The sequence below is a fragment of the Gorilla gorilla genome, chromosome 21 (genome assembly GCF_029281585.2).
Source record: "Gorilla gorilla gorilla isolate KB3781 chromosome 21, NHGRI_mGorGor1-v2.1_pri, whole genome shotgun sequence".
NCBI classification, from domain to species: domain Eukaryota; kingdom Metazoa; phylum Chordata; class Mammalia; order Primates; family Hominidae; genus Gorilla; species Gorilla gorilla.
The window spans coordinates 50,414,669-50,428,435 of NC_073245.2; the positions used below are offsets into that span (position 1 = coordinate 50,414,669).

General features: G+C 53.8%; 1 protein-coding gene across 1 annotated transcript in view; it reads right to left on the bottom strand.

Moving 5' to 3' along the window:
* Positions 1 to 634: 634 nt before the first annotated feature.
* KIAA1755 (KIAA1755 ortholog) overlaps positions 635 to 13,767 on the bottom strand; it is a 48,054-nt gene continuing 34,921 nt past the window's right edge. Inside the window, exons 8-14 of the mRNA XM_019017456.4 lie at positions 13,526 to 13,642; positions 11,403 to 11,501; positions 10,315 to 10,463; positions 7,488 to 7,626; positions 6,099 to 6,221; positions 5,109 to 5,330; positions 635 to 1,596 (exon numbers count right to left, since the gene is read on the bottom strand). Of these exons, the coding sequence (XP_018873001.3) occupies positions 895 to 1,596; positions 5,109 to 5,330; positions 6,099 to 6,221; positions 7,488 to 7,626; positions 10,315 to 10,463; positions 11,403 to 11,501; positions 13,526 to 13,642 (1,551 nt within the window). The 3' untranslated portion in view covers positions 635 to 894. The remainder of the gene's footprint in view (positions 1,597 to 5,108; positions 5,331 to 6,098; positions 6,222 to 7,487; positions 7,627 to 10,314; positions 10,464 to 11,402; positions 11,502 to 13,525; positions 13,643 to 13,767) is intronic.

A 13,767-nucleotide genomic window follows, 5' to 3' on the forward strand; every position in this document is an offset into this window, starting at 1 on the left:
TCTACAAAAAATAAATAAATAATAAGCTGAGCATGGTGGTGCATAACTGTAGTCCCACCTACTTAGGAGGCTGAGGTGGGAGAATTGGTTGAACCCAGGAATTTGAGGCTATGATTGCACCACTGCACTCCAGCCTGGACACCAGAGTGAGACCCTGTCCCTGGTGGGGTCGGGGGGGGTGGGTGGAGAAGGCAATCCCAGCACTTTGGCAGGCCAAGGCAAGAGGATCACTTGAGCCCAGGAGTTTGAGACCAGCCTGGGCAATGTAGTGAGGCCTCATCTCTAAACATAAAATACAATGAAGTTTTAAAAATTAAAAAAAAGAAAATTTGCTTGACAACTCTTTATTCCCTTTGCAGATTCACCTCCTACTCCCCCAGCAGGGGTTCCTGGATCAGCACCAAACACACTGATCCTTAAATCCTCGTCTCAGGGTCCATTTTCTTGGAATCCAAGACAAGGAAGCACTCCCGAATCTCCCCGAGGATTCTGCATAAGGGCAACACTGGCCCTCGTACCCGAGGGGAGAGCTGTGTATGTTCCTGAGCTGCAGGTGGGTGTCTGCCTCCCTGTGAGCGAGACCTCTGGAGGGGTCTCTGCCGACAGGTCTTTCCACAATGAGAGCCTGGAGGGATGGAGCCAATCACACCATTTATTGTGCCCTGGTTCTGATGCCCACTCTCGCTATTCTGCATGGGTGAGGATCAGGTCTTCCAGGAGTTTTCTGGAGCCAGGGGCAGGTCGACAGTTCTCATCCTCCCAGCAGAGGCAGAATGTAAAACCAGTGCTCCATGGTGACATCTCACTGGGACTGACCAGAGCTCCCAGCTACCCCTCCAGCTGGGCCCTGGCCCAGTGCTCCTGGAGGCTGGTGCCACTGAAGGGGCCTCTCAGCTAGAGGGAGGCAAGGGGACTTGTCTGGGGTGAGTCCTCAAGGGATGTCTGTGAGTCTGTCCCCTCTGAGGAGAAGCTGCCCCCAGTGAGGTGAGGGACCTGGCTCTGCCTGGGGGGCTGCTGCCGGAAGAAGGTGGTGGCAAGCAAATGCTCGCGGGCAGTGTCAGGCAGCTTGTGGGAGCCTTTGCCGTCTTCAGCCTCTGCAGCCCGGCCAGCTTCCTGGGGTGGAGAGCCTGCCTGGAAAGTTCTGTTCTGTTCCCCTCTGGGGGGCCCAGGAGGCCAATAGGACTTTGGCAAATGGTCCATGCCCAGCGAGTCTAGTGGAGGCTGATCCCACCTCCCCTTGGAAGTGACCTCTACACTCAGACCCTGGCCCTTGGCCGCCACCCCTCTTCGTTCTGGGCGCGCCAAGTGAGCAGCTGGAGCCTCTGGGCAAGAGCTGTGGGTCAGTGCCTTCTCCAGGAGCATCCGGATCTCCTCATGCCTGATCCGGGCCTCCTCCCATAGCTCCTGGCCCAGGCCTGCCCGGCTCAGGGAGGCCACCTGCAGCCCCACGGCTGCGAGCTTCTCAGCAGGGAACTCAGATGCCAGTCGCTGCAGGTAGCGGTGGAGGCGGCGCTGGTCCCCAGGACTGACCCTTGAGGTCTTGTCCAGCCTGAGCTGGGCCATCAGGTCCTGACAGTCCATGTGGAACCAGGTCATCTGGGGGACAAGAAGAGAGGGAGGTGGGGGCTCAGGCTGGAAGTGGGACCATGGAGGACTGAATTAATAAGTGCCCAATGCCAGAGCCCCGCTCAGCTTGGCCATGATCTTCTCCACTGACCATGATGACCCTGGTTTCCCTCTCTTCCCTGGGGTGCACACACCTGCCATCTGGAAACAGCCCCCAAGCACCCTTAGAATCATCAGACACCTTTTTTTTTTTTTTTTTTTTTGAGATGGAGTCTCGCTCCATCACCTAGGCTGGAGTGCAGTGGCATGATCTCGGCTCATTGCAAGCTCTGCTTCCCAGGTTCAAACAATTCTCCTGTCTCAGCCTCCCAAGTAGCTGAGGCTATAGGGACCTGCTGCCATGCCCAGCTAATTTTTGTATTTTTAGTAGGACGGGGTTTCACCTTGTTGGTCAGGCTGGTCTCGAACTCCTGACCTCAGGTGATCCGCCCGCCGCAGCCTCCCAAAGTGCTGGGATTATAGGCATGACCCACTGCGCCCAGCCCATCAGACACCTTCTAATAGCCCTACAGGCCAGCAGGGACTTAGCCCTCTCTGGGGCTCAGTTTCTTCTTCTGTAAAATGGAAGTTGCACTAGATGATCATGAAAAGCCTTTTGAGAGGTGAAATTCCTATCCATGGTTGTATTAACCCTTGAGAGTGCTGTGAGGGAGGAGTCTGCCTAACGTTTATTGAGCACTGACCGTTTGCCAGGTTCTGTGTGTCTCAGGCAGGATGGCACTGAACTGCACCAGCAGCCCATTTCACAGAGAAGAAAACTGAGGCTCAGAGAAGTGAACTCACTTGCCCTAGGTCACACAGCAAGTCAGGGAGGAGCTGGGATTCCACCTCGGATCTGTCCTCCAAGCACCTTCATGGGCAGAAGGAGAAACGGGCCAGGCAGGGATGTGCCCTCACCATCACACCTTGAGACTGTCAGCCACACCAGGCCCGCAGGCCCCCTCCCTCCAGCCGAGCCTCTGCCTCATTTTGTGATTCTGTCTGTCCCCGCTTCCCCCACAAAACGTCTGCAGACTGCAAAGAAGCCAACACGTTCCCAGCAGCTCGTGAAAAACATAATCTTTCTCTCCATTAATTTAGAACCCGACAGCGAGCTGTTAGGCTGTAGGGATTGGAGAACCATTTTCTCCGAAGAGACCATCTTCCCACGGATTAAGGGAACTTGTCTTTAGATAAATGGCTTCATATTTGTGCAAGCACACGGAGCTCACGGCCGGGAAAGAGCTCCATAAATCTCCGTTAGTGGCACCATTGTGTTATTATTATTTAGGACCAAAGCTGCTGCACACACGCTCCCCACCAGGGGCTGAGCCTGGTGCTGGGCTGTCCCGTCATCTGTCTGTCTGTCCAGGACTTGACCTTCCAGGCTAAGCTGGACAGAGATGGATAGCACTTCAGAAATCATCTTGCCCAACCCCTTATTGAACGGATTGAAATTCAGGGCCAGTGAGGAAACAGGGCCAGCCCAGTTCCAACAGCGAGAGTTGGACTCAAAGTCAGGGTTGCTACCTCCCCCATAAGACTTCTAGGCCTGGCACAGACGCCACATCCACACAGGCCATCCCCAGGCTTCCAGCCTATCCTGACTCCCCGCACAGCCTCCCTGAGCCCCTGCGGGCCGAGCCCGTGCCAGGCACCATGGATAGAGCCAGGACCAACTAGAACCCAGTCCCTGTCTCAGGGAGCTCGCCTCGCAGGCACCATGCAAGAGACAAGCGAGTGACAAGGACCAGGACAACTTCAGGTCAAAGTGAGCACCCAGAAGTGACAAAACAGGGTGAAGAGAGAGAACTGAAGTGGGGCAGTCAGAAAGGGTGTCTGCAAGGAGGGGATGTGTGAGCTGAGAGCGGAAGAAAGACAAGAAGCCAGCCGGTCAATGGGAAGAGCTTCCCAGGCTGAGGGAACAGCACTGCAAAGACCTCAGAGTTGGAGCACGTTTGATTGATCCGGGAAGGCCAGTGGGGCTGAAACTGGCTGAAATCAGTGGGCAAGGCAAAGAAGCTACCAGATGTCTTTAACCCTGGAGGCACTACTCCTCTTCTTCCTCCTCTTAATGATAATAATAATATTGATGTTAATAACAATTCTGAATTTGAACAAAGCCCTGTGCCAGGGGTTACTTCCATTGAAATCTGTCATTACCTGGTAAGGCTGGCAGTAGAGCCAGATGGCCTGAGTTTGAATCTCTGCCCACTCAGTTAGCTGTGTGACCCTGGGTGAGTTATCTGACCTCTCTGTTTCCTTAGGTGGAAATGGGCACAATAGTAGTACCTGTCTCATAGGATCGGGGCGACAATAAAATGATATGTGAAATGATTAGAACAGGGCCTGGCTTGTCATAAGAACTCCATGGCCATTAACTATGGTCTTAGCAAAGAGCTGAGGCCTAGAGCAGTGAAGACTGTGGTTGAGGTCACAGAGCTCACGCAAGGACATGAAGCCCCAGACTCCAAGGCTCGGATTCTGCCTGTATCGTGCTCTTAACTGTACACAGCTGGAACTGGGGGAGCCCTTTGCTGCCACTGCCAACATCTGCCTCCCTTGCCCACTGTCCCAAGGAGACAGAGAGTGTCCTGTCCTTCCAGGGCCCCAGGCGTGAGTTGATCAGAGTCCCTCCTGCTGCCCTCTGAAGCAGACTGTGATCGCTGTGGCCTGCATGCGGGGCTGGCCTGATAGCTGGGAGGCTGGGGTCAGGTCTTTCTCATACTTCATCCTTGGTGACAAGTGCAAGGGGCAGCCGAGGGCACTGGGTCTGGGCCAGCCATGGGGGTCCCTGTCCCAGCTGGACCACACTCTCCCAGGCTGCTCCTTTGTCCCCACAGACCTCAGTTTTCCCATAATTTTTTTTAAAGAGAGATTTGGCTACATGAATTTAGGACAGGTGGCAGCTCCTAAATCAAATCATCCTTCACCACTGCCCTCTTTGGGCAGTTTTCTCATCTGTAAAATGGGAACAACATTGGTGCCCTGTCATCAAAGAGGTATGGGTAAGAATGAAGTCAAGTAAGGTGTGTGAAGTGCTCACAGGAGGTCTGGCATGGTGTACACACTCACAAATGTGCACTCCCCTCCCAACAACCCCTCATCCTCATCATGGTCAAGCCTGCTTGGTGAACGGATCTGTCGTCATTTCTCCTCTCTTTGGGGAAGCGTATAAGGCATGTCACGGGGTACCACGGACACATCTATGTTCAAATCTCAGCTCTTCCCCTTCCCCTGTTTTTTTCCTGTTACAAGACTTGGGGAGTGAATCTCGATGAGCCTCCGACTGTGTCTGGGTATCCCTGTCCCCGCTGTGCCCCCAGCCAGGGGATGGGGGTGGTGTCTGTGCAAGTGGGCGGGGGGGCTGTGTCTAGGTATCCAAGGGATGGGGGGGTGTCTATGCAGTCGGGCCATGGGGCTGTGTCTAGGTATCCCTGTCCCCACCATAGCCCCAGCCAGGGGATCGGGGGGTATCTGTGCAGGTGGGCCGCGGGGCTCACCCTCTTGCAGAAGCGGTGCAGGTGGAGCAGCGTCTCAAGGTCCGTGCGTTGCCGCTCGGCCGCCATGTAAAAGTGGGTCAGCTTAGCCTGGAAGGCCCGCTGGGTAGAGGCAAAGGCTGCCAGCTCTGGGAACTCTGCACGTTCTGCCTCCCCAGCCCCTCTGGCTGTAGCTCCCAGCTGAGCGGCCTGCTTGGACAGCTCCAGGCCTCGGCGGTACTGGGCCTGAGAGGGGAGAGGAGGGGGCGCCCACTCAGCACCCACCTTGGCTGGGGCCTCCCTCGGAGGTCAGCAACCTCCAGCTGCCTTGCTGGCGAGCCAGGAGACTTCCTGAGCTTCAGTTTCCTCATCTGTAGAATGGGGACCCTAATAGCACCCACTTCACAGGGCTTAGCTCCTGGTGAGGGTTGAACAACTAAGAGCAGTTATCACGCTTCTGGAAGTCTCCAGGCCCTCGCCATGGCAGTTCACTTTGCCTAGCCGGGCTCTGCTTAGATGTCCCTTCTGGAAAACTTCTCTGACTCCAAAGGCTCCTGCTCTGAGTCCCCACATTCTCCCTTACTGTGCGCTTCCCTGTTTGTCCCCGCCCCCGCCCCCGCTCCCCACTGGCCTGAGAATTCCTGAGCGCTGATACGGGGCTGAATCACCCTGTGGTCCAGAGCCTTGTCACATCGCATCACGTTGATGCAGCTTCCCTGCCCCCCAACCCCCGGCTCTGTGAGGCTGAGTTATTAGGTCTAGGATGAGGCCCTGGAACTGCATTTTAAGAAACCCTCTGGGGGATTCAGAATATTCTTTGGGCTTGGCCATCTGGTAAGAATCTCTGGGGGAGATAACATCTCAGCTGAACTCTGCAATCCAAGCTGGTTCCCTCACTGTCTCTGGAACTTTTCTTGTTCTTTCCCACCTCCACAGCTTTGCCCTGGCAGTGCCACCCCCTCTAACGCCCTCTCCATCTGCTCCAGTCCTGCTCCTCTGTTGTCTGGAACGCACTGCAGCCTGGAGGAAGAAGTTCTCAAATTCTGCGTGGGCTTTCTCCACTGTCTCCAAACTTCCATCCTTGGGGGTCAGTGTTTGCAGGCACCGCCTTCCTTCCTGCTCCATCCAGTCGCTGACCTGGGGCAGGAGAGGCAGATTTGGACATGAGGGGCTGCTAGGAGACCTCCCTTGTCCAGCTCCCCCACTTCCTTGCAGGCTGAGGTCTTCTGTCTTCAGTCATTCAGTGGCTAGGCCTGTGACCACTGGCTTGGACTGAAATTCTCCCATTCTGGGCATGGGAAGAAATGACTTGGGGAGGGGGAGTGTGTGGTCGTGTTCTTCAAAGCGGGACCCCGGAGGGCATCTGGCCTGGCCAACGCCCTCAGTGCCCACTGTTATCTGAATGAAGTCACAGGGTGGAGAACTTCAGGCTACTCTAACCACTCAGAGACGCCGGATCATAAAAGGGGTGGCCTCAGGGGTGATGAGCTCCCTGTTCGGGTGTGTGTGTGTGTGTTTGTGTGTGCGTGCACATGCAAACAGTGCTGGAGAAGAAGCTGCAGGCTGCAGAGGAAAGTCCATGGGCCTGCTGGGAACTCACCGTGTGCACATGGTAAGCCACTCCCCCTTTCTGGGCCTCAGTTTACTCAGTGGTAAAATGGGGTAGACATGAAGATTCAATGAGGGATAGAGGGTATATAATGGCTCTCAACCCCGAGTGGAAGTTCCTTTCTTATTCTGGGGCACCTTAAAGAGCCTATTCACTCACTTTATCTTCACAGATCCAATGTAGCAGGTACTAATATTACCCCCCATTCAACAAATGAAGATACTGAAGCACTGAAGAGTTAAACATCTTGTCCAGGGCCACACCACGAGTAAGTGCTGGAGCCAGGAATGAACCAGGGCTGTCTGATGCAGGAGTGCGCCGTGCCCCACAGCTCCAGGCAGAAAGGAATGTGTTGGTTCTTGGCACCGGCAGTCAGATGAAGCCACGCCAGGTGCAGGTTCCAGAATCAGACCCCGAGATATGCAACCACAAGCAGGTAACATAATGTCTCCCAGCCTCAGTTTCCTCGCCTGTGCAGTGGATGAAATCCTAGCACCTTCCCCATGAGTTCGGAAAGCAATGATGTTCACAACGGCTCTGGCCCAGGGCTTGGCACAGAGTTGGCGCTCAATAAGTGCAGCTCTTGGGGCTATGTTTTCACCCATTGAGCACATACTGATCACCAGGTCATGTGCTACGCCCCAAGGATGCCTGCCTGGCCGTTGAAGGATCACCAGCTTGGTGTCCTTTCTCCAGAACAAAGCACCTGGCTAGGGCCGGGCCCAGAGTTGGGGCTTTCCTGTGGAATGTGGCCAGGCAGAATCCCCACACCCCAAGCCAGACTCCCCTTTCACCTGGTGAATGGCAGCTTCCAGGCGGCCCAGGCGGACACGGAGCTCCAGCTTCCCCAGGAGGCTGTTGGAAGCGGTGACCAGAACATGAAGCTGCTCGTCCACAAGGCTGTACAAGGCAGTGGCTGCAGCCAGATGGCTCCTGGGAGGTGGGCGGAGGTGAGAAAAGGCCTCTGTTGCCCTCTTCACCCTGCTGTACTTCTGTCCCGCATAGGCCTGACCCTCCATCTCTGTGGCCCCAGCCTGGGTTTCCAGCTAACTTGCTGTGTGACTGTGGGCAGGTCCCTTCACCTTTCTGGGCCTCAGCCTTGGTCTTCCATGGGACTGGGAGGACAAGAGAATGCAGTAGGAAGTGAACTGACCCCGCCCCCCCTTCCCTAGAAGGGAATAAAGCTGGCCGGACAGATCTGGGTTGAAAGCCCAGCTCTGCTGCCTTCTAGTAGGAGGCTCTGTGCAAATTTCTCAACCTTTCTATGTCTCTGCTTTTTATTCTGTGAGGTGGAGATAATCACAGAAACCACTTAATAGCATGGTTGTAAGGATTAAATGATCTAACGCCCTGGCCCTCAACTCTAGCTATACATTATAACCTGCCCTGGGAGCTTTAACAAATCTTAGTGCCCTGCCCCAGGCCAACAAAGTCAGACTCTGAGTGCAACCAACACACTGATGTTTCCCTTTTTTTTTTTTTTTTGAGACGGAGTCTCACTCTGTCACCCAGGCTGGTCACCCAGGCTAGAGTGCAGTGGCGCGATCTCCATTCACTGCAACCTCTGCCTCCTGGGTTCCAGCGATTCTCCTGCCTCAGCCTCCTGGGTAGCTGGGATTACAGGCACGCACCACCATGCCAGGCTAATTTTTGTATTTTTAGTAGAGACAGGGTTTCACATGTTGGCCAGGCTGGTCTTGAACTCCTGACTTCAGGTGATCTGTCTGCCTCAGCCTCCAAAAATGCTGGGATTATAGGCATAAGCCACCACGCCCGGCTGAGACACTGATGCTTTCTAAAGCACCTCAGGCGGTTCCAGGGACAGCCAAGGCAGAGAACCAGTGCTCATGCATGCAAAACACTTAACAGTGCCCAGCGCACGATGTTTGTCAGGTCCGTGCTATTTCTATTGCAATGGTGGGAAGTAGCTGCAACACGCCTGCCGGCCCTGCCTCCATTTCACAGACGGGAAAACTGAGGTCAAGGGAGGGGAATCAACTTGCAGATGACAACCTGAGTTGGAACCCCACCCAGGGCTGTTTCTGCACATAATTTAAAAAAATGCTCAAAGCCACAAGTCACTAAGGAAGAAGTGTGGATGGGATTTCAGGCATGGTGATATTTGCGTGAAGGGAGGAATCTCCAACCCTGCTCTGCCCTCCTCTGCCTTCAGAGGGAAAATGGAAGAGAGAAGATGGAAGAAAAGCTTTTGACTTCCTGGAGGGTGCTTTGCTCTACCTCAGCCTCCCCATCTGACTGCAGCTCCCCACGGGTTGCCACCCTTGCAGGGAAGAGGTGTGGGCCCAGGGTGCATGAACAGGATAGAAAATCTCTGCCTGCCTGGAGAGGGAGGGACGGAGGGACGGGGACAGCCTAGGGGCTGCAGGGACCCGCTGCAGAACAAACGCCCACAGCAGCTCATGTGGGACCACAGTGACCCCTGCTGGAGCTGCTGGTAGCTACGGGTCTGCGGGGCCTCGGGTGGACAGGAGGGGCCTGGGCTGGTGGGGCAGGTAAGGGTGGAAGAGGCTGAGAAAGGCAGTGCCAACCCCCACCAGGCACTGAGGGGCAGGGAGATGACCCCACACCCAGTGCTGCCCGTGCGTCCATCTGTGTGAGCCTGCTCTCAAGTCTAGTGCAGCTCTGGGTGGTGTGTTCAAGATTCTGGGACCAGACTGCCTGGATTCAAGTCCGGGCCCCACCACATCCCAGCTATGTGACCCTGGACTAATCACTTACCCTCTCTGAGCCTCAGGTTCCTGCACTGTAAAATAGGCATAATATTTGCAGCTACCTCGGAGTGAATTAAGTGAGCTGGTATTTGTAAATCCCTGAGAAAAATGCTGGACACATACAAAGTGCTATTTAGGTCTTGGTTCTGTAAACAAAATGTTCTTAAAAGCTCATGCATACCAGCCCTTGACTTTGAATATAAGTAGCTGTGTTCTAAGAGGGTGAAAATACTTGCAATTACCAACCAATTTAATGACTGACTTTTCCCCACCCCCTAAATTTAAGAAAGCTGGGACTTTCCAGGAATGTCTAAAGGTATAATTTATTCTGGCTCTGAGACCCCTGAGACACCATGAGGTTCTCATAAGTGTGTTTGAGCAGCCTACCGGGAAAGGCAGGGCTGGGTAGGGGTTAAATGCCCAGAAGGCCTGGCTTCAAATCCCTTACCAGCCGCTGTCTAGCTGCTATTTCCCTTCGCTGAGCCTCAGTTACCCATCAGCCAAATGGACAATGTGGACCTCACAGGGTTCTTGCCAGAAATAAATGAGGCAGGCTCTTGCAGGGGTTCAGCGTGGTGTGTGGGTCAGAGAAAGTGCTTTGTCCAAAAGGGTTACCAGAAATGGGTAGGCGACATCCTCTGATGCCCATCCCAGGCTCAAGATGGCTGGGGCTGAAGGAGGGAAAGCAGAGAAGGGGCGAGGAAATTGCCAGGGCTCAGGGCAGGTTTCTGTGACCAGGCGTCAGCCTGGGATACAGGCCCTGCAACTACTGCAAAGCTGGGCACCCTCAGGGCTCAGCTATGTGTGCCCTAGGTGGTGTGGTCCCAGCTCCAAGCTCCTGGGCCAGAAACAGGATGGGGTGGAAGAGGAAAGGCCTGGACGTCTGTACCTGACATCAGGGCTGAAGTCCAGCCTGCTGGCATCACGCTGCAGCCTGGCCAGGGTGGCTCCACCTTCCCGCTGGAGGCCCAGTAGGCCCGGGTCCCTCAGCACAGCCTCCATCAGCTCCTTGGACTTGCTCAGGCACCTGGTAGCCTCCTGCCAGCGTAGGGAGGTGCCCTGAGGCCCCATCCCCACTCTCCCTCTGCAACCTTCCAAGGCTCCCCACACCCAGATCAAGTCCAACTCCCAGTTTGGCATTCAAGGTCCTCCAGAAAGTCTGTCATTTCTGTCTCTAAAACATCCCCTCTAGCCATGTCCCCTCTCATCACCACGGCAACCTCATTGGTCCACCCTCCAGCATCTCTCGCTGGGACACCCGTTCCAGCCTCTTCGCTGATCTCCCTGCTGCCCTCTGGCTCCCCCTACAGTCTGTTCTCCACATGGCAGTTGAACGGATCTCAAAGTGCAAATCTGATAATCCCTGGTTTAAAACTTTCCAGTGGCTTTCCCTGCAGGCTTCGAACTGATTCCCAGCCCAACTCTTCCTTGGTCCAGCTCCTGCTGCATCTAGAAGCTCCACTCATGCTTCTTTCCCACTCATTCTGCTCCACACTGGCCTCCTTGCTACTCCTGAACACCCCAGGTATAATCCCACCTCAGGGTCTTCGCATGTGTTTGCCCCCTGCCTGGAGCACAGCCCCCCACCAAAGGCAGGCTCCTTCTCAAACTTCAAGCCTCAACTTAAACTCCAGCTCTTCAGAGAGGCCCTCCTCCCTCCCTCATTATTCCCAATCTTACTTCCACAGGACTTGACACAATTTGGAATGACATACCCATTTATTTGTTTGCTTTTTAAACTACAACCTCTGCCACAGCACCACGAGCCCCAAGAGGGCAGGGATAAGTCAGTTTGCTCCAGGCTGGTCTCCAGTGCAGGGTACAAAGTGGGTGCCCCTCAAATATGAGTCAAGTGAATGATGAAAAACGGGAATAATGTCCTCCCCCCTTTCCCCAGGCTGTCCCCTTCTCGAAGCCCTTGGTCCGTGGGGTCTAGGGTGTGATGTAGCTTCCCCAACCACCATGCTCCAGGCTCACCTGCATCCCCCCAGGGGGGTCGGCCTTCTCGAATTCCTCGATGGAAGCTTGTAGCAGGGAAGAGGCCTGGTGGAGGTCAGCAAGGAAAGGGTCCAGCTTCTGCAGGACAGAGGACCAAAGGGCAGGTGTCAGCCCAGGCCAACCAGGAGGATGCCTCTTGCATCCCAGGAGCACACAGGGGAGGTGGGAGGCAGTGGCTCTCCAACTTCAGGTGCATCAGAAGCATCTGGAGAGCTGGTTAAAACACAGGCTCTGGGCTCTGCTCCTGAGGTTCTGCTTCAGTTCCTCTGGGGCGAGGCATGGTAGAAAGTGCATTTCTAACAAGTTCCCAGGTGCTGCTGATGCTGCTGGCCTGGGGAACCACACTTTGAGAACCACTGGTGTTGAGTATGAGTGAGGGAGAAGAAAGGAGACAGGCCTGAGCGACTCCCAGGCCAGTGGGGATACCATGATTGGTAAGGAAAGAAAGAGGGCAGAGTTAGGGGAACATTTTCAGCTGAGTCCCACTTCAGCCCAGCTCCATCACTTACAAGCTGTGAGACCTTGGGCAAGTTACTTAACCTCTCTGTGTCTCTGCTTCCTCCTCTTTAAAATGGAGATCATAGTAGTTCCTGCCTTATAGGGTTGTGTAAGGATTAAACCCATTAATATATGCAAGGCACTTAGAACAGAGCCCAGCCCATACTGTGTTTATCATCATTCTCACTTCCATGTAGTGGGTCTACAGGTAAGATTTCATGTAAAGGAAAGGGTTTAAAGCTAAAATACAGTTCGAAAACCAGTGGATTCATTGGAGGCCTCTCAAAGGGAAGCTAGGACCCTGGGGGACAAGCGGAAAAGGAGATTGTTCAGTAGGTATCTTTTTGTACCATTTGAAATGTGAATATACTTACTGCCTATTCAAAAACACACAATTTTAAAAAGATCACTTGGGCAAAAAGTAAATAAGCCACCATGTTACACTGTTAGTATAGACCGGTGGTTCTCAATGAGGGGTGACTTTGCCCCCGGGGACATTCGGCAATGTCAGGAGACTTTCTTAATAGTCGTAATTTGTGGGGTGCAAACAGTGGGTAGAGCCAGGGCTGGTACCAAGCATGCCGCAATACACAAGACAGCTCCCAACAAAACAGAATTGCTCAACCCCAAATGTGAATAGGTTAAGGTTGAGCAACCCTGGTCTAGAGAGAACCCGGGGCGGGCATTGATGGGCATGGGTTTCGGTGTGGTTTAAGCCCACCGAAAGGCACCCTCGCCCTATGTGTCCTCATGTACTAAATTGGGTATGAAATGCCCCCTCTTGTGGTTGTGGGGAGGAGGGACTGTGATTACACAGGAAAGGAGCCCAACACTGGTGGCTGCCTTATTTCCTCCCTCTTATAGGAGGGAACCAGACCCTGAGCTTCCTAAGTTGTGTGGGTCCATAGAGCAAGTGCCTGTAAATTTATTTTATTTTATTTTATGATTCTTTTTGAGACAGAGTCTCACTGTGCCACCTAGGCTGGAGTGCAGTGGTGTGATCTTGGCTCACTGCAATCTCTGCCTCCTGGGTTCAAGCAATTCTCATGCCTCAGTCTCCCGAGTAGCTGGGACTACGGGTGCATACCACCACGCCTGGCTAACTTTTTCTTTCTTGTATTTTTAGTAGATATGAGGTTTTACCACGTTGGCCAGGCTGGTCTCAAACTCCTGACCTCATGTGATCCACCCATCTCGGCCTCCCAAAGTGCTGGGATTACAGGTGTGAATCACAGCGCCCGGCCCTGTATATTTATTTTCAGTTAACATAGACCTAGCTGTTTACTCACATTAACTAAATTAATCCTCACAAAAACCCCATGAGGAGGTACTATTATTATCCCCTGTTTAGCTGATGAGGAAACCAAGGCTCAGAGAAGGTAAGTAACTCACCCAAAATCACACAGCAGAGCTGGGATTGCAATGTAGGCAGCCTGGCCCCAGAGCCTGAGCTCTTAGTCATTCTACTCTGTACCTTCACTGTAAACATTTGTTGAGTGACCGTTTATTTTTTAGCATAGCAGGGTTGATGGATCCATGGGACAGAAGAGTGAAGAGAAGAGAAGGAGTGGGGGTCAGGGGCTAAAGGCTGTGATGGTAAACACCTGGAAGAAATGCACCCACTCGGTGTGGCAGTAGGGGAAGGGGCCTTCCAGGACTGCGGGCAGCTGGCTGGGGTCCACATGGTGGCTGAGGGCCTTCAATGAGGTCAGCACCTCCACCTGCAGACCAAAGAATCAGGAGAACCAGGGACTCAATGTGAGGACAGTCATTTTAGAAGGTCCTGCCCAGATCCCTGCCCCAGCACCAGTTCATTTCCCACAAGTAAGGTTGACTCCAGCTTTAA